General features: G+C 33.5%; 2 protein-coding genes across 3 annotated transcripts in view; both read right to left on the reverse strand.

Moving 5' to 3' along the window:
• The window catches only part of LOC111056193, a 74,127-nt gene that overhangs the window by 32,849 nt on the left and 14,464 nt on the right, over nucleotides 1-26,814 (reverse strand). The gene's annotated exons all lie outside the window — the stretch shown is intronic.
• Nucleotides 15,322-18,265, reverse strand: LOC111054955 (V-type proton ATPase subunit G). 2 transcript variants are annotated; one of them, XM_022342089.2, is made up of 2 exons: nucleotides 17,416-18,265; nucleotides 15,322-15,791 (listed from the first exon to the last, which is right to left on the reverse strand). In XM_022342089.2, exon 2 carries the CDS (start codon nucleotides 15,785-15,787, stop codon nucleotides 15,461-15,463), a length of 327 nt encoding a protein of 108 aa, XP_022197781.1. In that variant the 5' UTR covers nucleotides 15,788-15,791; nucleotides 17,416-18,265; the 3' UTR covers nucleotides 15,322-15,460. The 2 variants fall into 2 exon arrangements, with proteins under 2 accessions (XP_022197781.1, XP_022197780.1); XM_022342088.2 differs by having other exon boundaries at nucleotides 16,972-17,543.

A 26,814-nucleotide genomic window follows, 5' to 3' on the forward strand; every position in this document is an offset into this window, starting at 1 on the left:
AAAAGTTCCTCATGACTTTGCTGTGCAATGAACAGCTAAAAAGTGAAAATTTTGGGGGGCCCAGCTCCCTCAGGGGGGGGGGCAGATTTCTGAAAATCCTTTTGTAGTGGATGTTTTGAGGCTACAATAGACAATTGTGCAAAATTTCAAGTTTTTAGGCTTAGTAGTTTGGGCTGTGGTGTGATTTCAGTTTGTCGGGGCTTAGCCTTTTAGATATAGGAAGATGAAGAAGAAGAAGAAGAAGAAGAAGAAGAAGAAGAGAAGAAGAAGAAGAAGAAGAAGAAGAAGAAGAAGAAGAAGAGAGAAGAAGAAGAAGAGAAGAAGAAGAAGAAGAAGAAGAAGAAGAGAAGAAGAAGAAGAAGAAGAAGAAGAAGAAAGAAGAAGAAGAAGAAGAAGAAGAAGAAGAAGAAGAAGAAGAAGAATTATTTGTTTACTGGTCATTAAAGAAAATTATTGGGCATCAAACGTAGAAGTCTGTGTTTTTCTACTTAGATTTTTTGCATATTACAACTTTTTTCTCAAAAACTACTTACACTACAGCTTCCAGACTAGTTTTATTTAATTTTTCAGATATTTTTTCATATGAATCCAGCATAAGTTTTTCAAAAACTAGTCCCCAAACAATTCAGCATCGGTGTATTCACCAGAGGAACTGAATTCCGGGCGAAATCTTTCACTCTGTATAGCTCGCCAATGAAGCGTTTATGGATATATGTTTATGAGAACTTTTTTTCTTATTTTTACCTCTACTATCACGTATTAAATTATTTTACCATAATTATGAATCACTCTGTATAAATCTAAAGTATAGGTCATATCTAAATTCTTGTTGGCAAGATAGATGTTATTCAATGCAGAAATCATTGTTATTTTACTAAAAGATAGGATAAAATGAATAGTTCTCTTTCAGGGGGAGTTTTGACATCCCACAAAACCCTTTTTTCATTTGAAGAAATAATATCAAAAAGGTACATAGGACCTTCTTTTTTTGTTCAGCTTGCCAAAATACCCCTCATTTCAATATTAAAATTTTCGAATGACTGTACAGTGAGTCAATCATTCTATCAAGGCTTGAATAATTTTGAAATTTCAATTAAATAAAAATGGTAGAGAATAATTATCATGTAAATATCAACACCATTATTTAAATACATATTAACTGCATGCGTTTTCATATTGCCGATACAGCATTGATAAAACTGTAGACGTTTATTTAGCAGTCTCAAAAAACTGTTCTAGCTGAAAAATTAATAATACATGCCACGTGTAGGCTTATACATTGATCAGGAAAACGAAGTTCAAAACTATGGTTTTCCTAAACATATGTTTTTGAGATAATTTCTTTGATGCAGCTGTTTCACATTCACCATTATAAATTATACAGAGTTTGTGAAAATAAAAATATTTATTGATTACCAAAACAATACTATTATTATATTAATGATAATAATCAATTATTGAAACAATACTTTTATTATATTAATAATAATAATATTATTAAACATATTTATCAATTATCAGAACAATATTATTGAGGTTGAGTGGAATCAGGTAGAAAGCAATAATAGAACAGATGTTCTTTTTTGAATTTCTATCATATTATTTTGTTATTTCCAATGATTACAACATAATGTTAGAATATCACATGTGAATAATTAAATCATCTCATTTCCATATGGCACTCACCTTACCATGTTCATAACCTTACTTAATAGGATCCTTTTTCATCCTTTGAAACCCTTAGAGGCAAAATATCTCAAAATCCGTTCTTAGTGCGCGTCTAGCATGTTTGAAGAATATTTGTGCAAAGTTTCAAGTCTGTAGGACAATTAGTTTGAGCTGTAGGCCTAGTGTGATTTTACAACAAAATTTTCGAAAAATGCCCTCTCCTGGACCCCCCTGTGCTCCTGATCGAAATTTTTCTGTATAGATCTGATTTTTTTTCGTAGCTGAGCAAAAAAGTTCCTCATGACTTTGCTGTGCAATGAGCGGTTGAAAAGTACAAAATTTTGGGGTGGCCCCAGCTCCCTCAGGGGGGCAAATTTCTGAAAATCCTTTCTTAGTGGATGTTTTCAGGCTACCATAAACAATCGTGCAAAATTTCAAGTTTTTAGGCTCAGTACCATGGGTTGTTGGGCTGTGGTGTGATTTCAGTCTGTCGGGGCTTAGCCTTTTATAAGTATAGAGAAGAAGAAGAGATTTTCACCTCACCTACTATTATCCATAGTTTTTGAAATTATCTAGGATCAATTCCACGTATGTATTCGGTTCTCGACGATAAAAAATCTCGCTTTTAAGCTTTTCCGTGAAAAATTCCATATGATTTCAGTATTTGCAACCCCTCTAATCCCTATGTCACATCCGTTATCTTTGTTTCAACCGTTTTATGCCCTATAAACAGTCTTCTAAGATGCAATTAATTTATGCAAGTGACAATAGAATTCTCCTCACATCTATGGTAATGCTCTAGTGAAATCAGACTGAACTCATTTGCGATATTCTCATTGTAAAAAAAAACAAAACATATCAACAATTGATTACAAATTGGTAAAGGAAACTCCACTTCAGATCCTAATTGACTTTTCCAATTATAGACATAGATTGCACATCATTTATTTTTGCTTCTACCCTCCGTTTAGCCACTTTTCAAGAATGTAGAAAGGTGAGTAGTAATCAGTGATATACTATTATACTTGCTGCTGTCAAAAGTATATTCCTAGCTAAGTCAATGAAGACAAAAAACAGGGGTTTGCGCAGCAAATCAGGGGAATGAATATGGGAGATCTTATAGTTCAACAAACTGCTAGGATATCATTCTTTTAAAATTATTTCAGATATCTGATGGAAGCTATATAAATAGAACTAAGGGCTTCTGCTACTGCAAATATTAACTGAAGAACTAAATAGAAGGAAATTTGAAGAATGAAACTGTCCAAAAATCACGCCCAGACCGGGAAATTAAATTTTCAGATTCATAGAAGTGATCAATTGACAGAATAAGCCAAAAATTCTTCATTACGTCTTGTATCAAATAATGTAGAAGTTACAGATAAAACTGAGATTGCTGAAACTTTCAACAATTATTTTATTGATGTATCAGGGGTGAGGTCACAACGGGGTCAGCTTCCTTCAGAAGAAGTGATTGAAAGCTATATAGGATCTTTCAAGGTCGACAGCAACACTCAATCCTTGTTTTGGAGACCTGTTTGTCCAGAGGAAATGACCAGTGTTATTGCTGGACTGCATGGTTCCAAGGCTCCAGGAATGGATGGATTTCCATTAGCGCTCATAAAGAGTATCTCCTCTAGGATACATATTGTCTTAGCTTACCTTTTCAACAAAAGCTTATTGGATGGTAAGTTTCCATCTAAATTGAAAATTGCAAAGATTATACCAATCCCAAAAAAGCGCAATAGCACAACTGTTGAAGAGTTTCGACCTATTTCCTTGTTATCTATATTTTCAAAAATTTTAGAAAAATAGTTAAATCACGTCTTATTTCATTTCTGAATGTGTCTGATTTTTTCACGTCAAATCAATTCGGATTTAGAGAGGGTCTGAGCACAGAGCTAGCACTGAGAAAGTTCATCTCTGAAATTCACGCCAATCTGAATCAGGGGGAAGTGTCCAGGGTCTCGGGTATTTTCCTTGATATCAGAAAAGCATTTGATACAGTTGATCATGATATCCTGATTAAAAAGTTGGAGTTAGCTGGAGTCCGTGGGTTGGCTTTGGATTGGTTCCAATCATACATCCATGAAAGGAATCAATTTGTATGTATTGATGGTGCTGTGAGTACAAATCAATTGATTCAGGAAGGTGTACCCCAGGGATCAGTTTTGGGCCCGGTGCTGTTCCTTATATTCATAATTGACCTTTTTGGTGGACCCTTTAAAGGGAAAATAACAGCATTTGCCGATGACACCGCTTTCACATATGGTGAGTCCAATTTGCAGAATCTTCAGTCTAGTATGCAAGCAGATCTCAATTTACTATCTCTATGGTTCACCTTTAATAAACTAAGATTAAATTCTGAAAAGACAACATTTGTCAACTTTGGCCTCACCCAATCTTATACTTTTCATAGCCCACTTAAGTACCATTCCATTGACTGTGTAAGCTCCGAGAATTGCCTTTGTAGTGCAATCCAGCAGACAGATACTGTGAAGTATCTGGGAGTTGTAGTGGAGAGGGATCTCTTATGGAGGGCTCATATCAACATTCTCAGGAATGGACTGAGGCAACTGCGTCATAGATTTTATTATTTGAAAAAAGTATGTCCCAGGTCAGTTTTGAAAGAGATCTACTTCTCTTTGGCACACTCTAGGCTCTCTTATCGTTTTGCTTGCTGGGGTTGCACATATATTACCCATATGAAACCTCTAATTAGATTACAGAAATCATTAGTTCTTACTATTGGAGATGAAGAACATGTAGGTAGAGAAAATATTTTTGCAGTATTGAATATTCCCCATTAAGATCAATGTTCTGTTACAAAGTGCTCACTCAATTTTATCAAGCAAGTGGTAACCTGGGCAATACAGTAAATGCACAGGTGCTTAGGCCTGCCACACGCTTCATGGAGAGAGTCAGGTTGCCCAGACCTAGAAGCACTTTTTTCCTACTATTGTGACCCATTATATGATAATCTGCTCTGTTTCGCGTATTATACTCATGAACATCTGAATTCTGGATCACACCACTCGTTTTCACATGCATTACAACTTCATATACATACAAAGATGGCACAGTTAATAGACCAAGCTTTTTAAATAAAGGCCTACAAGAGTCTAACCTATACACTTTCTCTATACATCTGAGTGCCTTCTTTTGAATCTTAAACACCCTGTCCATATTTTGTTGAGATGAATTACCCCATACTAAAATAGCATACCTAATATGAGATAGTATAAGTCCATGGTAAGCAGTTAACAGTAGTTTTTTATCATTCAGCCTAGCAAGCTGCCGCAGGACAAATACCCCAGATGATATATTATTACATATCCTCTCAATGTAAGGATGCCATGTTAATTTCCTGTCCAATAAAATTCCCAAGAATGCTACTTTCTCTTCTTGGTCTAATTCATTTTCCTCTACAAACACCTTATTTCTCTATCCTCTACTGAATTATATTTACTTTGAATTGTAGGAATTGACATTTCTTACTATTTATTGTTAATTGCCTTTGCTTCAAGAATTGGACAATTGACTGTACTCCAGTAAAAGCATTTATTCTAGACTATCTAATAAATAATTGTTAAAGATAAGCGATGTGTCATCAGCAAACAACAGAGCTCTGTGATCTTTTAACTCTTTTGGTAATTGGTTCACATACAACAGAAACAGTAAGGGACCCAGAATTGAGCCTTGAGGTACTCCAGCCTGGACCTCCAGTTTTTGAGATTTAATTTTTATTATTTCATTCCCATCCACCTTGGTAAGCTCAACACACTGGTTTCTACCTATGAGATATGATTCAAACTATTTTAGTTCTATACCATTCTCACCTACAGTTTTTAGTATTTCCAATAATATTCTATGGTTCACACAATCAAAAGCTTTGGATAAATCAAGAAATATTGCGGCTGCCTTCTCACCTGAATCTATTATATCTATTAGTCTTTCAACAAGGGATACTATTGCAGTCTTAGTAGATTTCCCTTTCTGGAACCCATGCTGTTCATCACATATGAAATTAATTTCTTCCAGGTGCATCAATAGCCTATTTAAAACTACTATTTCAAAAATTTTACTTATTACATTTAGAATACTAATGGGTCTATAATTTTCAACTCTTTCAGAATCACCGCTCTTGAAAATTGGCAAAATTTTTCCTTGTTTCAGATCATCAGGGAAAATACCCTGCTCTAGTGAAGTATTAAGGAGATGCAATAAAGGGTCCAGTAATTCATTTTCACATTCTTTTAAAATTTTGCTTGAGACCCCATCCAATCCTACTGTTTTTTTGTTATTCAAATTTTTTATTATTCTTGACAACTCATCTCTTGATAATGGATGAAATTTAAATACCTTTTCAATTGGCTCAGCATTTAATGTAGTTGTATTATAAGTATTAGTGTTCAGTGTGAACTCTTTCCCACTGTCGGTCTTTGTTTAGAGTGGGTTTCGAACTCCCTCACTCTATACGGTATTTTGCCCGGCGCCAATCAATTACTATGAATTGATAGAATAATTACTTCACTAAAATTTCACTCACTGTGTGGATACTTATATTTCACTCACTGAACTAATAATAGTATTGAAGAAAAAGGTAAAGATAGATAGATCAGGGTCGTGTGTAAGGGAATGTACGAAGTGAAAGGCAAAACAAAGGTTAATTATGAATTTATTATTGAACTTTAAATTTATATGAATTTATAAAAAATTGATCTAAGTATAGTAATGATTAGATATAAATACAAGATGATTAAGTTTTTGAAAGTACAACAGTTCAAGTTTAATTTTAAACAACAAAATTTAACAAACAGTTCTTATTACTTTTATCAGGTTACTTGAAAAATAAGATATGAAATCAAAGTATTGAACAACTCTAGTAAAAAATATGATTATAGTCAAAAATAAGAGAATTGATAAATTTTGAAGAATGAATATGATTAGGGGAGCCTTGCTTTAAAAAACTATTATTTGTGCTTAGAAGTGAATTTCAACTGTAAGCTTCAAGAAATTAATTAAGATTGTGTCTTTAGATATGAGTTTGAAGAGAAGTAATAATTAAGTTTGCTCTTTACTATAATGCTATGAAATTTGATATACTTATTTGGGCTTTTTAGGGTGGGGTGGTGTGGATTTTAAATGAGAAAAATTGAAAATTCTAAATACAATCTTTACCTGGCTCAGTCAATTCCCTATAGGATAATTGAAGTCTGAGACCAAAAACTCACTCCTACACTGAACACTGTCCAAAATCCAAGAGACTCACAGCAACTAACAGCAACTAACTGCAACTAACTTGCAAGACAGGGTCTGCCTGCATATATACTAGCACCACGATTTTCCACCCCTCATCACCCTTCGCCACCTAGCTCCGCCTACCCGAAAAACTCATCAGCTAATATTCTGCTCACAAATTGAATTCAAATATCAATTTGAATTCACTATAATGTTTATTATGTTATATCATTCTAAACTATGGCTCCCCTTCATTATTAAAACAAATTATATCATACATTTTATCAATATTTAAACTCTAAAGTTTGGATACTGACAATTGAATGCATTGATTTGATTAATACAGTAATCAATCTTATAAATCTAATATTGAAAATACTTCAATAATATACACATTAAATGAAGAACAAAACACAATTTCATACAGTATATCATTACAATTGAATTGAATAAATCAAATTAATAAGATACCAATTAATTACTACTTAATTAATTAAGCAGGTTTCTTATACTCATTGTCAACATGTTTCAATCAAATATACCTAATTTATTCTATTCACAAATTTGTCCTTAGCCTATGAATTCGGATTCAACTAACTTAATTAGCTTATAATAATTATTGAATTATAATTTATTGTACAACATTATATTTGCTGAATACTTTATACATATAGCCTAATCTACTTCATGACCTAATTTATAAATACATTTACTCATATATCTTCATTTACCTGCCATCAACTTATGCTATAGATATATACAAGGGTTGACACAAAACACAGTGGGCCATGTGGTTTCTATTGTAAACGTGTCTGTGACTGACGTTACTGTTATCATATATTGTTAGCAAGTTTCTATGACAGAATGATTTTGTCTCAAACTATTTTGAAAAGAATAATAACCCCAGTCATCTGGCTAGGTAGGCTATTCAAATGCATTCTCAATAGTTTCGAGAAACGGTTCTTTTTATTATTCTAGCTCTTCGAGCGTTCATATTCCTAAATACAATATGTTCAGAGCATGTGTTACCACATAACAGAAATCTACAATTTTTAAATTTTAGGAAAGCACATGGTCGCCATTTGTGGCTCAAGTGACTTTTGGAGATTATATGCAACCTGTTGATAATACTTATTGAAAAAGTTACAAATGTCCATACTATCATCCATATTATTTCCATGTTCATCGATTATCCTAGGGACATTAGTAACTGTATATTTTTGAGCTGCTCTCCTATTTCTATTAATTACCTCCCAAACAGCAGAGTTAAAATTGGTACTAGTTGTTAATATTTCAGCTGTTTTCTTACACTTAGCTTTCCTCACTTCTTTTGCATAGTTTTTCTTTAGACATTTGTATTTGACTTCACTCGGAACATCCCTCACTAATTTAAATTCCTCATAAGCTTCCCTAACAATATTTCTTCGAGTAAGAATATCTTCAGTTATCCATTCATCTACTTTGTTTAATTTACTTTTTACTTTGACTTTTTTTATTGGACAGCATACACTAATGTGGAATCTTGGAGTATCAATGAATTGCTTATATTTGTAATTTAGGTTACAACTGTTATAAACACTACTCCAATTTTCTTGAAGCAGTTCCTGCTTCAAACAATTTATATTCCCTAGCTCATATTGCTGAATTTCTTTCACAAAAGTTTTTTTTCTGCTTGGATTCTGGCCCTGCAACTTAACATCTAAAATTTGATAGTTATGATCTGATAGATCTGAGCTACCTAACCTGACATTACAACCTTCTATATTTGTGAGGATATTATCAATAATTGTCTGTGAAGTTCGAGTTACTCTTGTATAGGCTATTCGTGGACCTTAATTTCTAAATTATTCATATTAATAATATCTCTAATATCCTCTGTCATTTTATCCTGCCTGGCAAAATCGGTATTGAAATCTCCTACTACTATAACATTTGTGAAACGAGCGGTTGTAATTTCCGAAAGTGTATGGAGCAGCTCACAAAATTTTTGCCAGTCTCCATTTGGTGACCTATAGATACCTAACACTGCTACCTCAAATCGATCATCAATTTTTAACCTTAGTCCCGTCACCTCTAAATCCATCTCAACAGAAAATCTCTTAACAAAATCCAGTTCATAAGTTTGGGTATGTTTAGCATTGCTAGTGAATATACATACACCACCACTTCTATGAGCTATTCTACAAAATTCTGATCTCAGTGAATAGCCTGGAATCCTAACTTGATTTATTTCCTCTATTTTTAAGCCATGCTCTGTGAAAATAACAATGTCAGGATCCTCCTGTTTAAGAAATACTTCTAATCTGTCAATTTTGTTGCGAAGATACTGAATATTTTGATGATAAATACTAAAATCCTTACCATCTTGTGCTACTCTATCTCTAGCATTTGTAGCTATTTCCCTTTCCCTGTTTTGAGCCAATTTACTAAAAAATCGTTATTTGTTTTTTTGACTGTTTTTAAACCAGAGGATTGCAAACGGCTTTCAATCAGCTCTGCCAATCTATTACAAAAGATTACTTTGTCAGATCGATTTAGATGCAACCCATGATTAGTGAATTATGTCTTTTCAGCCTTTCATTTAGAAAACAAATCCCCAGTTGTTTAGAGTTCTTATTTTTTAGGCTGTTGATTGTATTATGGATTGATTTGTTTGTCGAATTGATTGCTTCATTTAATTATCATTAGTACTGTGCTCCCATATGTGGACAAGCTCCTTGAGCTTTGCATTTGTGTATTATTTTTTAATTAAAAACTTGTTTTTATTTGTATGAAGATGTTTTATGTTATGTATTTTCTTTGACTGTGAATAAACATTTTTTTTTTATTTAATAATTTAAAAATATAACAAATAATATCGCCTCGATTATAGGCTAACAATCAAAATACATAAATTGAATGAACAAGAATCTCACTAGAAAATGGTAACTTTTTACAATGAAGCTATTTACGGTGAAGGCATCAAAAGGGAAGTAATGTCTCGTTTCTTTTGGCTGAGCAGTTCCGTCTTACTTAATTTGCATTGAAATTCTGCTATTGGTAGGATCAGTATGACGTATACATTACGTCACAGAGATTCTTACATCAGTCCATGCAGTTGATTCTATAATATATTATAATATAATATTAACATTTCATACAGAAGATTCTTATTACAATCATAAATAACAAAAAGTGAATATTACTATTCTCATCAGTGATAATGCTTGTATCATGATCTTGCTCCCTTTTATAATATTCAACATGTTGTGCATTTCCATTGATAAATATTTCAACAATAATAAATATATTTTTTATTTTGAACCTCTTATCCCTTATACAATAATTACCGTATTAGTTTTAGAAGTAATTATATCATCGTTTTGTCTCAAACGTAAGGTCCGTAGTACAGATAATTCATTAATAGTTATTTGTGCAACTAGTGCGCAAAGTGACAGTTTGCTGCACCGAAAGAAACGTTTACGCCCGAGCCGTAGGCGAGGGCGGAATGGTTTCTTGAGTGCAGCAGAGGAACTTTGCGCACGTATTTCACATTAAGTTTTTCCTACAGTTACCATTGAATATGAAAAGTGGGTAATTATGGAAAAATTGCCTGAATAATGTAGTAGTGTTTGAATGGCGAGGCGGCTGTGTGCTGTGTGTGTGGGTGGCACTGTGCTGTCGCTGTCATCCACTGCTGTCCTTGGTTATAATATCTAATACTAATAATTTGCTCGTTGTGCTTCGTTGCACCTCTGCTCACTATAGCAGCCCAGTCACTGTTACCAACTTCATTTTGATTTTGCTGCACTGTTGCTCCATATAACCTGCTAAGTATTTCGCGTTGCCATGTTGCAAATCTGGAGTGCAGAAAAAATTTTCCCGCACTAGAGCGGAAAAGTGATTCTTTGCGTTCTGTAATCAGTGCAGCAATGGCCACTTTTCAACGTAACTGTAGGAAAAACTAATTTCTTGATTGCATTCAAAACAGCTGTTCAATAATGTAAACAAAGTTGTAACCTCTAAATTTGATGGTTGACTATAAACAATTTACAAATTATTTGCAATAAATAATTCTTCCAAAATATGCCGTATAGAACGGGTGCTCTTATATCAGTCTCAGTTGTTGATAAGTAAGCTTTTTTGCTATCAGTTAACAGTACATTTGATATTCTTCCTAGCCTTTGACAATAATAATATCTTTTATTTCTTTGATTTATTTCAATCCATGGTCTCAATAAATTTAGGATGTCACAGTATTCAAAAAGTTTGGTAAAAAAGGCAATGTATTACATCAATGAAAAACCCACCTCCCTTATCCCTCCATTATGAGTTTACATTCTGAGTATTTGGAAATGCGCATCATAGGTTCAGAGGTGTTTGTTTACTTTTACTTTCTAGATCCTAGTAACATTCTCAAAGATTGTTTCATTAGTTCCTTTACTCATACAAGAATGCTAAGAAATAATGGAAGCCATAGACAAAGATTCTCTGAAAAGGGTGCCATGCAAAAAAAATTGTACGTATGAAATTGTTGTGATTTATCTTCTTCTATACTTATAAAATTCTTATCTCACTGACTCACTGATCACGATTTCTGGAAAACTACGGAATGGATTGCAACAAAACTTGGAATATAGCTTCCTTGAACGTCCTAGGTGCTCACTAAGAAATCTTTTGGCGATATTTCAACTCTAAGGGTGATTTTTAAGGGTTCAAAGTTCGTCTTTCATGTAAATTCTTCTTCTCCCAATCTCTTAATTATAATAGAAATGTCCATATCATATGTTATTGTAGATCTATAATCTAGAGAGAGTACCTCTTCGAAACAGTTGTCAACTGGCAACTAAATTGATAATTTTGACAGGTTGGCATTAAGTTGAGATGACTTCATTAGGTTGGCACCAAGTTGAAGAACTAATCAGAATGCATTTATCGAGAACAAATTGATTAGGCACTGCTGCTTCAATCGGAGCTATAACCTATTCCTGGGAGTATAGATAGTTTTTATTTTTCATAAAACAAACTTTTATGGCGGGAGTTGCTTCTATCAATTGATCCTATTCTATCAAGACTAATTTAATTTTGTTGGTATATCCGATCGCGATAGCTGCATGAACAATTTCGATGAAATTTTAATAATTCAGTATGATATATGGAGGGTATTTTTAAAACTTCACAAGTGTCCGTTGTGGAATCTGTTTGCAAAGAATGAGGAAATTCGGCCAAAATTTAACTTGGGCGAAAGAAAGGGGTTATTTATTAAAACGGCCAAATAGCTCTGGCTCCTTTTCCTAATGTAGGAATTAATATCTCCCATAGAATAAAGGCGCTTTTCCCATGCATCAATATTATTCTCAGACATTGATTGTTTTACCAAAGAAAATAGAAGGTGGCTTTCGTTATAAATATTGGGGAATATGCATAACAGTTTGTTGACTGGCAGTATTTCTCATTAATAGCATCAATGCTCCCCATTTAAACAATGCTGACACATTGATGGGAATCTTACTATAATTTGGTTACTTCAGATCAGATGAAGATAATAATGTTGATGACTGCTACTGTTTCAATTTCAATCATGTTTGCCATTTTTGCTTTTGATGCCAGCTGTTATTATTATGTGAAATAATCTCTCATTGAATGAAATCATAATCATTGAAGTCAATAATTATACTTAGTAAGCAATTTCTGTTTGAATATGTGTATTTGTGGATATGTATGTATGTCGGACGGATCTCAAAAACGGCTCTCACGATTTTGATTAAATCAGGAATATAGTGGATTTGCGAAAAAAAAACATTATTTTGGAACAGGTCTCAACTCTGGGAAAATTCGCTGAAGTTCCTTGAGAAAGGATTATTGGTCCCTCAAGTAGCAGCTGATCAGGAAAAAGTTTTCCATTGTCTGTTGAAAACGTAAGAGAGTGTGAGCAAATGGAAAAGATTATAATAGCTGTAGTTTATTATAGTATTATTTATTATAGTAGTAATAGTAGATACCAAATTTGGCGACCTCATTTTAAAACATTGCAGTATTCTTGGAACATCTGGTATAATAGGTTCAGAAAGTGACAGGATGATAGCAAAAGAAATTTATAATCGATCTCTCCAAACATATGGTAGTTGAATGTAATGTTTACTGTGAGGTGATAGAAATGTGAATCATTTCTTCAGCTTCTGTTTTTTTGGTTCCTCTGTTGCTCTATGTTTCTACGCAGCCATGGCCTTGAGAGAGCCAGTTGCACTGTTAATCCCTATTCTGGACTAAATACCATGAGAAACAATGAGAGAAGCCATCTATTAAAAATAACCCTGCTCTGATCAATTCTCATGAAATTTAATCCTGATTGAAATTAAACATGGTTTTGTGCTACTGGGCCTGATATTTTCATGTTTCAAAATCAGCTGAAAACTAAATATAAAAAACATAATATTCCATCAGCTGCTCTCATTTCCCTTCATGATGTCATTACATGATACAAGACAAACCTATTGATATTGATAGATCACAAGTAAATACTAAAGTTGTCAATTTGGATAGAAATAAAATTAAGTTAAATGTTAGTTCACATCCCAATTTTTAACCCTTAGCTTTTGGTTTCAAGCTAAGATAAGAAAGAAATCATATAATGGTAGTCAATAATCAAAGTGAATAAACTCTATTCAGATTTATGCAAATTCACATTAAAATGATCCCACTTCAATATTTATGATAGTAAAGTTTAGGACATGAGAAATCAGCCACAATAAATGTTATACTAACTATTATGAATGGACTTTTATGTATGAATGGACTTCCATGAAAGAAAGAATCAGTGGATTGGCAGCTTTTACACTTTTGGATAAGTGAAATGAAAAGTAAGCAACAGGCTATGCCAAAAATTCCAGAATAAGCAAGGTATCCATGGATACCAGAGTCATGAAATTCCGAACCAACTTAATTTGGAATTTAATCTTCAATTGCATCAAGCAAAAACAAAAATAACATGATCACTGCTAATTTGATAACTGTCAACGGGAAATATTAATTGCCAATGAACAAAGTCGAGGTTGACTCTTGAACCCCGCCCAATATTCTACAAAATTCGCTGCAATTGGACTACTATTCTACAGAGCACTTCCAACACATCAATGATTAGACTCAAAATTTGTCATGCCAAGTTGTGGCCTAATCTCAAAAACGATTATAACAATTTTGGTAGAATTTAGATTATAAATGGTTCACAAAAATAATCTTATCTTTCAATTCCCGTAGCGAAGCACGGGTGCCCTGCTAGTACTTCTATAAAATTGACTGATTTTTAGACGTTGGAAATCAACATCGAATTGAGATTTGGAAGATATTTTGTGGGAGGGCGAGGGCGCGCTTGTTAGCTCAAACACTGAAAGTTTTATTCCTGGAACTTGACCATCTTTCCCATTTTTAGTTAAGTGGGTAAGATTGAGCGCCCTCGCCCTTCCCCAAAATATCTTCCAATTTTTATTTTGATGTTGATTTCCAACGTTTAAAAATCAGTTAATTTGATGGAAGTATAAATTACAACAATTTCATCTCACTTCTCATACGTACAATTTTTTGGAATGGCGCCCTTTTTAGATGATCTTTGTCCATTTCTTCGCATTCTTGTATGAGTAAAGGAACTAATGAAACAATCATTGGTCTTCAATCAATTATTATTTCAATATTTTACTCTCAAATTCACACATTAGCAACAATTCGATTTGTTCATGAAGTCGAGAAAAATCTATATATATAAAAGCGAAATGGAACTCACTCACTGACTGACTGACTGACTGACTCACTCACTCACTCACTCACTCACTCGCAGTACTAAAAATCTACCGGACCAAAAACGTTCAAATTTGGTAGGTATGTTCAGTTGGCCCTTTAGAGGCGCACTAAGAAATCTTTTGCCAATATTTTAACTCTAAGGGTTGTTTTTAATGGTTTAAAGTTCGTCTTTTAGCATGTATATTCTTCTTCTCCCAATCTTTTAATTATAATTGAAATTTCCATATCATATGTTACTATAGAACTATAATCTAGATAGAGTACCTCTTCGAAACAGTTGTTAACTGGCAACTAAATTAATAATTTTGTCAGGTATGCATTAAATTGAGTTGACATTGTTAGGTTGGCACCAAGTTGAAGATTTAAATGCATTTATCGCGGAAAAATTGATTGGGCACTGCTACTTCAATCCTGAGAATATTATATTACTAACCGTCAGGCTCGCTTCGCTCGCCATATCCGTTTAGCCAGACGTCCAGTCTGGCCCCCGACTAACATATGATAAAAATGCTCAAATGAAAAATGCAGGCGAGCGAAGCGAGCCTGCTGATTTCATTCTTGGTCGATCCAGTCGAGGGTCCAGGGGGCGGAGCCCCCTGGCTAGACGGATATGGCGAGCGAAGCGAGCCTAACGGCTAGTCTTGAATAATACAATCATCATTATTCCAATTTTATTGTTTATTCTCGCACTCACAACTGATGAATTTCTACATGGAGACATAAATTTCGGATTTTGAAGAATTATTATGTTGTGCTCCCTCAATTGATATTTTATCAATCAGCTACTTACTTCGCATACTAGTTCCATTATTTTATCAACAACATCCTTTCTATTTCTATCTACAGATTTCTGCATTCTGTCAATTCTAATCTTTGTCTGCTTCTCGATTTTCTCAGCGTCCTTCTCTCTCACTTTATCTAGGTCTGCTTTCAGCTCCTCCAGTTTCTTCTCTCTTTCCATTCTGTACATCTCGATCTCCGCCAGTGCCTCTTCTTTTGCTTGTTTCAGTCTCTTTATCCGTTTCTTCTTTGCTTCTGCTATTCGCACGGCCGTTCGCTGCTCGGCGGCCAGAAGCAACTGGATTCCAGGAGTTTGGCTTGCCATTTCTCTGCGATACGAAAATGGAGACAATTAAAAAATTGATGATATTATATTTCTCTACTCTATTCATGTGAATCAGACTAACAACTCACTAATAAATCGTGATCCAACGACATAAATCGACATAATACAGTTCACTTTTCTCCACTTCTGCTAGAAGTAGAAGGAATTTTGTTATCAATTCGGATCTTAATCTTTCTAAATTCGAAATTTATTGTTTCAAGTGTTTGGTGAGAGAATTAGACAAAATTTTATAAAGTGAAGAGAACATAACCTACGTATCTTCTGGACTATTTTAATGAATCAAAATTCGGGTTAGGAATAGTCTTGGGGTGTCCCTGTTGATTCTCCACCAAATAATTTTACATAATAGTTTTGCATCATTAAATCAATAGAATAATAATAATTTTGGAAGTGGTATTCACTCTAGAAAGATTATCCTATCCATGGATGATGGAGATGGGTAGAGGTTTGAATCTACTGCAGAAAAAAAAGGTTAACAAGGAACAAAAATGAGCGAATGTTAGTTTAGGAATGTTAATTAATGTTTAGGAGTATAGTTGAGATGAAAACAGAATTCAGGAAGATGAAAAAGAAAGAGGCAGAAACGAGTGATTTGCAAGAAAAAAAGTATGAATGAGAAAATTGAGCAAAATCAGTAAGCCTAATTGAAAGAGAAAGTGAAACAAAATAGGGAAATAATCCTATGAACTAAAAGCGGAATGAAATAGTGATAATGAGAAAATTAAAAATATACTTAGGAAGAATAGTAAGCCTATCTGAGTGTAAGATGTCTGAATCAAAAGTACAGAATGCTATAATATATAAGTATAAGATTGAAGATATTATAATAGAGTTTTTAGTAAATAGAATGCTGATTTAGTAGTGTTCTTTTAGTAGGCTTACTATGAAATATGATAAGCCCAAGTCTATCTGAGTAACTAAATAAGAAATACAAAGTGCGTATCAGAATAAGGAATAATTATTATAATTGAAGTTCCGTTTAATATTAAGGTAAACAACTCAAGCAATCAGATGAAAATTTAATCTGAGAGATAGACTAAAGAAGAAAGTTACGGGAAATCTTGAAGGACAAGACAAAAATAAAATGAGTAGGAAGGTCAAAATAATGATAAGGCTATGCTAAGAACTTCTAGAATTTGTTTTGAACATTTTATAAAACTTACTCAAGCATATAAGAGATAGCCCAAGTTGAATTTAACAAGGTTGAAACACCAATACACAAGGTACTTTGAAAAATTGAAAAAAATCATCTATAAAACTTTTCAACTTTGCTGGCATTTCGACCAATCACTGTTATTCAGAAAATGTTAAATTATAATTTATTTCGTGTTGTAAAATGATAATCTCATTTGTTTATAGAATGAAAACATTAGAAATATGAATTTTGTTACGAAAACTTTGAGAAGCGTCGGAAAATTGTCTAGAACAAGTTTTTTTGTTTGTTTTTAACCCAGTTTAAACAATAATATTGTAATGCAGTTTAAAATTGTTCAAAACTAAATCTGATTCGTAAGTTGAGCACTAAAAACCAAATGAACCAAATGAAAAAAGATGTATAGAGACAAAAATAACTTGTAGTAGGAATATTAATTTAAAATAATCTTAACCTCTTGACTGTCTTGGTGCTTGATTTTATAATGTTTCTGTTGAGAGGCCCACCTATTTTTTCCTTACATATGATATATCAGGTTTAATTCATATTCAGAGTTGAATGATAAACCAGAAGCTTAATAATAATCCAGTGGAACGGTCGTTTCACAACCCGTCCCCCACCTGATTAATCTATGCAAATCATAAAATTGAAAAGACCGACAAAATATTATTTTCTGTAACTAACTTCCCTTTGATTTTCGCATGCCGTCATCTCAATTTACGAAGAAGGTAGTGAAAATTTCAGAATTTTGTAATAACATTATTTTTATGGATTTTTGAGCGCTTTCAGTTAAGACCAGAACAAAGTTTCAACGATATAAATCAGCGAAGATACCATATGCGGGTATTTTGTCATTTTATTAATTTTGGGACTTTTTTATTCCCACACTGCTTAAGTCAAATCTATCCAACAGCAACAGATTTTGATGAAACTTGGGATATAGGTTTTGTTTATCGAGTAGATGACCGAAATTGAAAATTGACCTCCTCCCCCCCCATTTGGGGCCCAAAAATTTTGAAATTTTGAATTTCTTTTCCAAAAATGGAATCGATGGACTTGATAGTAAAAGTATACAACATTTGGCAAAATCGGATAATTAGGGGAGACTGAGGAAATTTTTGTGAATTCAAATGTTGATCAACTTTGAGCACTTGATTTGAAATATTCGTAATGAGTTAAGATTTCGAACTACCAAAAGGGATTGAAGAAATGCTTAAACTATTCACATTTGAAATTTGAAATAATTTAATGTCCGATAAGGCTTTGTAGCTCTGCCTAAATAATAACTGAAAGTGGAAAGTAGCAATATTTTGAATTCAACGTTTTATCAAATGTAAATGTTGCGATCCTAGCGGTTAGAAATTGAAAGTGATTCACATGTTACGACCGACAAACTCGTCATTTCCAATAACCAGTCTGCTCAATCGTAGTTGGTTACCTCAGCAACCGTTCTATGGAAATCAAAATACTTAACACAGTTTGATAATGTTTGTTTTGTGAAAAATATTATATCTCGCTGTCAGAGTGCTCTCAATGCAAGGAGTCAAGGAAGTTTGTCGTTGTTCTTTGGTATGTATTTAAACTTAGCAATTTATTGCTATTTTTGAAATTTTGTAAGAAATTCTCGAATTAGGTGGGCCTATCTATCTAATTTCTTTATCCTCTTTAGCCCCAAATCAATAATATGATTGATTTCACGTTTTCTCTTGTTTCGTCCTGCTATACTGATTGATCGGGGCGATCGCCCCCTCCCCACTTTCCGAGTGATGTTTGAAAAATCTACAGTTACTCAAGTCCAGTCAATATAGACATGAAAAAGGGGGTGCTTGCATTCTATATTGTAGTTCTTATTTCTCAATATATTGTTTGGATACACAAAAGAAGTCCAGAACCAATCATTTCATGCAAAATTTCCTTGTGCTATTTACACAATGGAAGAATATGATCGTAATATAAAATCCAATCATTAAAAAAAATCAAGAAATCGAAGATACTTTCCTCATATCAACGTTCCAGGAAGTTCTATTATAGGAAACAGTGATTCAAAATGAATTTTAGGCAACTCAGCTCGTAGAGGATGGAATAGTCGACAATTTGGAATCAATCATTAGTTTCTATGATGTATCGGACTCATTTTAGAGACTCTTGATTGAGAGAAAAATCGCGAAAAAAATGAGATACTGAAATCGCTATTTTTAAAATCAGCTGTAACTTTCTAATGACACTGGAATCAAAAGTATTCTCCATTGTAGTGGGAAGAGAAAATATACTTATTCACATTCACATTTTTAAATTTTATCCAAAGTATTTCACAAGATACGGAGCTTTGAATATGGAAATTGGTCATTTTTTGTGAATTGAAATACTGGTTAAAGTACACTCAAGAATGAATTGTCTATTTTCTGATCGAATTTCACTTATGATGCATGGTTTTGTACCACCTTGACGTGCCGAGAAGAATGGGCTGTGGTACATTGAGATCTGATCATTGTGTCAAAAGTTATGATAGTATGAAATTTTGATTCTTGAGGTGTCCTTATGCGCGCCTCTACACTAAATTAAGATCATCTAACGGGTGATTCTCATAGAATATGATCTTATGAACTTATATCGTGGTGCGAAATCTGGATGTGATGACAATAGAGTTGCTTATGATGATTGAAGCTAAAACTTGGGTGTTTTCTAAAATACAAGGATCAATGTTGTCAGGTTTACCTGGAGATCCATATGAGATAGAGCGCTCTACCTGTAGAGCACAAAATCACGCTCAGAGGAATCTTGTATTATACATTCAAATGGTAACAATCGGAAGATATTTTTGATCAAAAACTAAAATCATGGAAATTGATTTTTCATAGAATTTTACTTATTCTTGTAAAATTGTAACTCAGTACTCATTAAAGATAGAAATCCAAATCGCCCCCCCCCCCAAAGGTCAGGGTCCTGGATCCGCGACTGTATTGGAATAAATTTCAATAATCTAAATAACTCAAATTGAACGCAAATTTAGAAACATATAATGGCAGTTGAGAAAGATAGGAGAACAATGTTGCCAAGTCTCTTAAATTGACTCCATTGCACTGCTAATGTAATGAAACACATTCACAAACCTCTACCCCGACACTATTGAAAACACTGGTGTGGAAACTAAAATTGTGTTCTCTCTGTTTTCAATGCGATCCACCTCGGTCTCCCTTGATGATAGAGAATTGAATTTGCTCTCAAATTGTGGACCAGGATGTTCTTTTCTACTTGAATTGAATCAGATTAAGAATAAATAGTTTTAAAATTAGTTAGGTGAGTTTAAGAAGCCGAAGACTTCAAGATTCCATTATTCTTCCGTTAATTATCACCCACTAACTAAAGAATTATGCAAGAAAAAATTATTAGATATAGTATAACTATAGGAAATTCTATCCTCTATAATCACTGTAGTCTCAAATATGTCTTCATCTACTCTGTTTCATTGACCACAGCACAACCACATAGATACAGCCACCCCGTCTTCTGGAGAAGACAATAAGCCGTCGGTTCCGACTACCTAAAAAGTAGTCATCATCTCTCATCATCATCCTTCTCACTCATTACCCATGCACAAGCCTAAGAACTTATGTGGGCATCATACTCAGTATTATTATCATTATTATTGAAAAATGGCTTGAACTCTGAAGAGATGATACATTTCTTGAAAAATTCGGCTTCTTTAAACTTGCCTAACTAATTTCAAAACTATATTTATCTTTATTTTGATTGAATGCTCGTGAAAGAAGGAATCCCGGTCCACAATTTGAGACCAAAGTTAATTCCTTATCACCTGGGGCTTTTGTGGTGGATTGCATTGAAAACAGAAGAAACACTTTGAATAATATTTTCCCCGAAAACACCTGTTGATGGTAGTTTTATTTAAATGGGTAGAGCGAACAAACGTACATTGTGCAGTTTAACTGGACAATTAAGATTTTAGGACAGAAAAAGTTTGACTCTTCATCATTTTGAAGGCCTTGAACCAAGCTATAGCTTTGTAACACATTTTTTCCTGTTTCATGTTTTATTGGGCAATCGCCCACCTTGTTAAAATTATTTTACACAATTTCTCTGATAATAAGAAAACTCTTACAGTATTCCTTGACCTGGCCAAAGCCGTCGATACTGTCCCACATAAAACAATAAACTAGGCAAACTAGAAGATATAGGAATTCGTGGAATCTGCTTGGATTTGTTTAGAAGCTATTTACACGGAAGATCTCAGACCATCCACTCTAACAGCCATAATGTCACAGACCACAGAAATCTAATGGAGTATGGAGTTCCTCAGGGAACTGTTCTATCCCCAATCCTGTTTTTGATATACATAAATGATTTACTATGCCTAGATATAGACAAGGGATGTGTGCTCTCTTTCGCAGACGACACAACCTTAACATTCACAGGTTCAACCTGGGACAAGGTGATTGGGAGTGCTGAGAATGGGCTGATGAATGTTCGATCCTGATTATCCAACCATTTTCTGACACTGAATGATAAAGAGAGTGTTTGCATGCAATTCTCCCCCAGTACCAGATCACTGAAGTCCAACTGGTATGTAAGAATACATAGAGAAAATTGTCCCAAAATGTTCCCACAACAATGCAGCTGTCTAGTTCTGGGAAGAGTACAGAAGTGAGGCATCTAGGGATAACATTGGATTCTCATTCAAGGTGGAAACACCATATCAATGATAAATGCCAGAAGCTGAAACATAAATTCATGAATTTTATAATATTAATAGATTAAAAAACAAAAAAGCGTAGGAGTAGAATGTCCCCGAACTGATCTATCCATTTGCAGAAAACAATATGTGTATAATTATGAAAGAATTTTTAACAGTATTCCACAAAATCTCATCACATCCAAGCCGGTTGGGCATGTTAAAAAACATATAGAAAATTGGATTTGTACCGATTTAAACTCTGTCATGTCTCTCATCCACTGAACTCTACACCTTGGCTTTTCCTATTCCCATTAGCTACATCTTCATGTTTTTATATTAAGTCTTCTTCTTCAGCTTATCTTCATAACTTGTCTCCTTTCTTACTACCACATTGTTAGGATGGATATTTAAGTTTTTACATTGCTATACTGTGAAAATCTTTTAATTATCTTTGATCTAAGAATATTTTATATTTCATATCAATTTATGAAAAAAATTCAGCACTCGGCCTCTGCGCTCAGGTTTTCTTAACCTTGCAGGGACCCTCCTTATATATTATATATCTTACTTATACTACCTACTGTATATCTAACTATTATGATATGTATTTTATACTTTAAGTTTCCAACTTTGTAACCATCATTAAGGAAAAATAAATAAGATTTGATTTGATTTCCAGTACTTCTTTACTATCACCTTATAAATTCTGCGTTGAGCCTCAAGAATATTCACTGCAATGATTTAAGAAAGTCTCAAGTCTTCAGTTTTTTAAAGCAACTCTTGTTAGATTACTTAACAAGTCAACATTTAACATGATAGGTCTGGTCCATACGTGCTTTCCAGCACCTTCTATCATCTTGGGAATTCTTGAAAAATTGTGTATTTTCTTGAGCCTCGAGGTTCATTGAATGCGTCTCATGTGAGTGAATATGGTAGTCAGAATATAACAAGAGTGTGTTAGTGTGTATTCGCCACCCCTTTGTGAGTGGAGAGACGCGCCCGCGCGTTGAGTGATGAGGAAAGCCAGCTCCAGTGAGTTTTCAACTTAGTTCCTCAGTTGATATCCGGCTGCGAGCCAGTGAGTGGGCACCGAGCCTCATATCGTGCCTTTACCCCGCGTTAACCTTAACTTGCGGCTCAAGAATTGTAATAAAATCATCATTTGGTTCCATTTCCCAAATTGAATTGATATCGTTGAGAAATTGAGAATGATTTCGACAATAATAAAAAGTGTGATGTGACTTTCTAATTGGAAAGAAGATCTAGTATCAATATTGAACAAGGTTTGTATTTGAGATTGAATTTTTATTGAATAAAATTGCTATCTGTTTTGGATAGCAGGAAAATCAAATATCTCTAAACTTCCAACAAACTGAAAAACTATACTTAAACTACTTCATAACACTTAATCTGATAAACTTAGATAACAACTAGCCTATGAGTTTCTTATTATATTAAACATAGGTATTGATGAGATGGAACGAAATCAGCATAACATTCTGTGCAATAATGATCTCAACATTATAGTTCCCTCGAAAATCAATGAAGTTGAGTTTTTATCTTCAGCAACTCTCACATTTTAAGTAGATTGTTATGATTTGCAACTGAAAGCGTATGCTGATTCAATAACATCAGAACAATATTATTTGCAGGTTATACGGTACCAGAGAATGATATTCGTTTTCTGTTGATAGCTGAATACATCTGAATAAGTGAATATATTTTTCGTATCATGGAATAGAATGAGATTACCGTGTCTTGAAGCTGAAATGAATGCAGTCTTTCAAAAACTCTCACCCTTTCATGAAAATGGGTTCATTTACATTCACGGTATATATTCCAAGGAACTTCACTTTGTTGCTGTACAAAGCATATATCTCATTATTTATATTAATACCGGAGTTAGGCCAAACAAGTGAATGCTTGTTCTGAAAATAATGGCATATTTATAAAAATCAGGATCAAGCCATTAAAGCTCTAAAGCCATGAGAACTAACAGTAGATTCATTCACATGATGTAATCATGATTGATGACTCATACAAATATTGAATCATATTCTTTATTAATCATATCATTATTCTTCTCAAACAAAAACAAGCATTATTATTTAGTGAATCAGATATGCGTATGAATATGCAAAAAATCAAGGCCCCAGAAAATAGAGACATTTCTCACCCACTTTTCCATATCCACAGTTTAAATACACAAATTTCTACGATGAACTTATTTTCTGGAGAGTTTTTATTTTCTACAATATTATGTAACATTTGATAACTTTGAGGGGAATGAATATATAGTTAGTCTAAAACTAGAAGGCTTCATTATATTCTCATGGCCGTACTACTAAATTATATTTTTATTATGTATAAGATCATATGATGTATAAGATTTTTATATGTATGAACATGTAAGATCATGCCATATCTAAGTTTAATGATATGGAATAATCTTCTTCTTACAGCTCAATCGTTTGATTGGTTGGCAGCCTTCCATCTAAATCTGTCCATTGCTACTCTCTTCCATTGTTCATATAGCTCATAGCACCCAGATCCTTCGTCATTTGTCTTAAGTACTGTAGCCGGGGTCTCCCACGACCCCTTTGTCCATCAACTGTACCTTCCAGAATACTTGACGTAAATGCGTCCTGTCTTATTATGTGTCTTATTATGTCTTACAATGGAATAATAAACCTATTATATTAAGCGAGCAATTTCTGTATATCTGTTTATATTTTTAATATCGGGGCACTGAGCTTCGCTCGTTATTTTTAGAACACAATATTCTCTGAAATGATCGTGTTTATATTTCACAGCTGGCTATATGTCATCTTATGAATTTCGGGGATACGATATTTTAAATTTCTCATACTCACTCGCTCACTCACTTTTTTACTATCCACAGCTGTTTTAGCCAAGGATGAATTATCCTTTCAATGTCGTTCAGCGAGTTTTCCCAATGACAAGACATAGTGCAATCGAATTTTTATATCATAAACCTACTATGTTCCAAATTTCTTGAAAATCGTAGATTTAGACGACGAAATTATCATCTGTTTTTTCAAGGATGGATAATTGTTATCCTTTTCATGTCCTCCAGCGAGTTTTCCCAGGGATGAGACCTAGTGCAATCGAATTTTTATATCATAAACCTACCATGTTCCAAATTTCGTGGAAATCGTTAGAGCCGTTTTCGAGATCCGTTGAACATAAATATCCAGATATAAATACAGAAATTGCTCCCTTAATATAATAGGATTTTTATCTCAGGTTATTTATGTTCAACGGATTTCGAAAACGGCTCTAACGATTTTTACGAAATTTGGAACATAATAGGTTTATGATATAAAATTCTATTATATTAAACGAGCAATAATTTCTGTATATCTGTTTATATTTTTATATCTGGTTATTCATGTTCAACGAATCTCGAAAACGGCTCTAACGATTTCCACGAAATTTGGAACATGGTAGGTTTATGATATAAAAATTCGATTGCACTAGGTCTCATCCCTGGGAAAACTCGCTGGAGGACATGAAAAGGATAACAATTATCCATCCTTGAAAAAACAGATGATAATTTCGTCGTCTGTCGAAACAGGAGATGCGTGTGTGGGAGAGAAAAAGATTTATTTCTAGCTGTGTAATCAATCAGCGAGAAATATTATCTAGCTAGACAATTTAATCGACTTTATCAAGATAATCAGATTTGTTGACATGACATGATAATCCTTTTAAACTGGAGTATATCATAATTTTCAAAGTTGATCATTATTTGACAATTTTAAGTGATTAGTGAGTGTTATTTTGTTATTCAATTTGGTTTGTAAATAATCTAAATTAGATTTTTTTTTGTTTTCAAAGGTTTGAACTGAAAATTAAACCTGAATTCAAGTGTATGGAACATAACCTACTTTCTGGACTATTTATAATCTATAAATCAAAATTCTGGGAAAAAACAGTTTTGGACTGTGCCTGTTAGTCCTTCCCCAATAATTTTAAAGAATTGTGTTCGGTTTATCAATAGTCAATAAATAAATAACGAGCGAAGCTCGGTGCCCCGATATTAATAATAATATGGTCATAGTAGACAGTCTTACTACAAGAGAGAAGCTGAAGCTCTTGTATGGGTTGTTAGTAAATTAGGATCAGGTACTTTCAGAATGTTATTCCCCGCCTCACAACTAAAATATATCGCTCTATTACGTTTTAAAGAGCTATTCAAAGATCTTCGACTCATACCAACATTTTCAGATCACCAAGTAGTGAATGTATAACGCTATAATAAAATATGAAGTCACCTATACAGAGCTATTCAGTCTGCTTCTCATATCACTTTATCCTTTAGTGTTGGTACGCATATTGCCAACAGGTCAGACGTTCTCGAGGATAACTAGCAATGGTTATTGTTATGTTTATGGCATGAGAAACCACCAATATCAATGGCTGTTCCCATAGGCTACATGTACAATGTCGGATAATGGCTGAGTGATGAGAATGCATATCAATAATTGAATTGAAAGCTCTCTTGATGCAGACAAGCAGTAGTGTGTGACACTAATTTGCAGCATATCCAACTCTTACTCGATATCTGAAGAAGCTATGTATAGAAGCATGAGTATAGTTCATAATATTTAAATGTGAATTGAAACGGTTAAAGCGAGTGCTATTTAGACTTATATTTCATGGAAATAGTTCATAATATTTTAATATGAATTGAAACGGTTTTGGTCAAATAACCACATAATTGTGATTGATTATTTAATGAAGATTAAGTGGAATAATGTGTAATGGAGTACATGTAGAATAGAGGTGAGCATAATCAGAGAGTATATATCGTATAATCTATCAAGTCTAAGGTCTAAAGTTTGAAGAGGACTATCATAATATTCATGAAAAGAATATTTGTATGTTTATCAGATAGTTCAAATTTTCTGTGAACAACAATTTATCCCGTTCAGAGCTCGTTAAGAATACTGAATAAAATAGATGATGCTCGAATGAAATATTAAATAGCTATTTGCTTCTTGCTCTTTTCTCCGATCAACAATGAAAAGTTAGCGATTTATAGAACTGGGAATATGTAGCTGTCAATTTTTATTGAATCAGGTGGAAATACTGTGATACCGCGCAATGTTGTGATACTGCTGTTCATCAATACAATAA

Source organism: Nilaparvata lugens, chromosome 1 (assembly GCF_014356525.2).
Source record: "Nilaparvata lugens isolate BPH chromosome 1, ASM1435652v1, whole genome shotgun sequence".
Classification (NCBI taxonomy): Eukaryota; Metazoa; Arthropoda; class Insecta; order Hemiptera; family Delphacidae; genus Nilaparvata; species Nilaparvata lugens.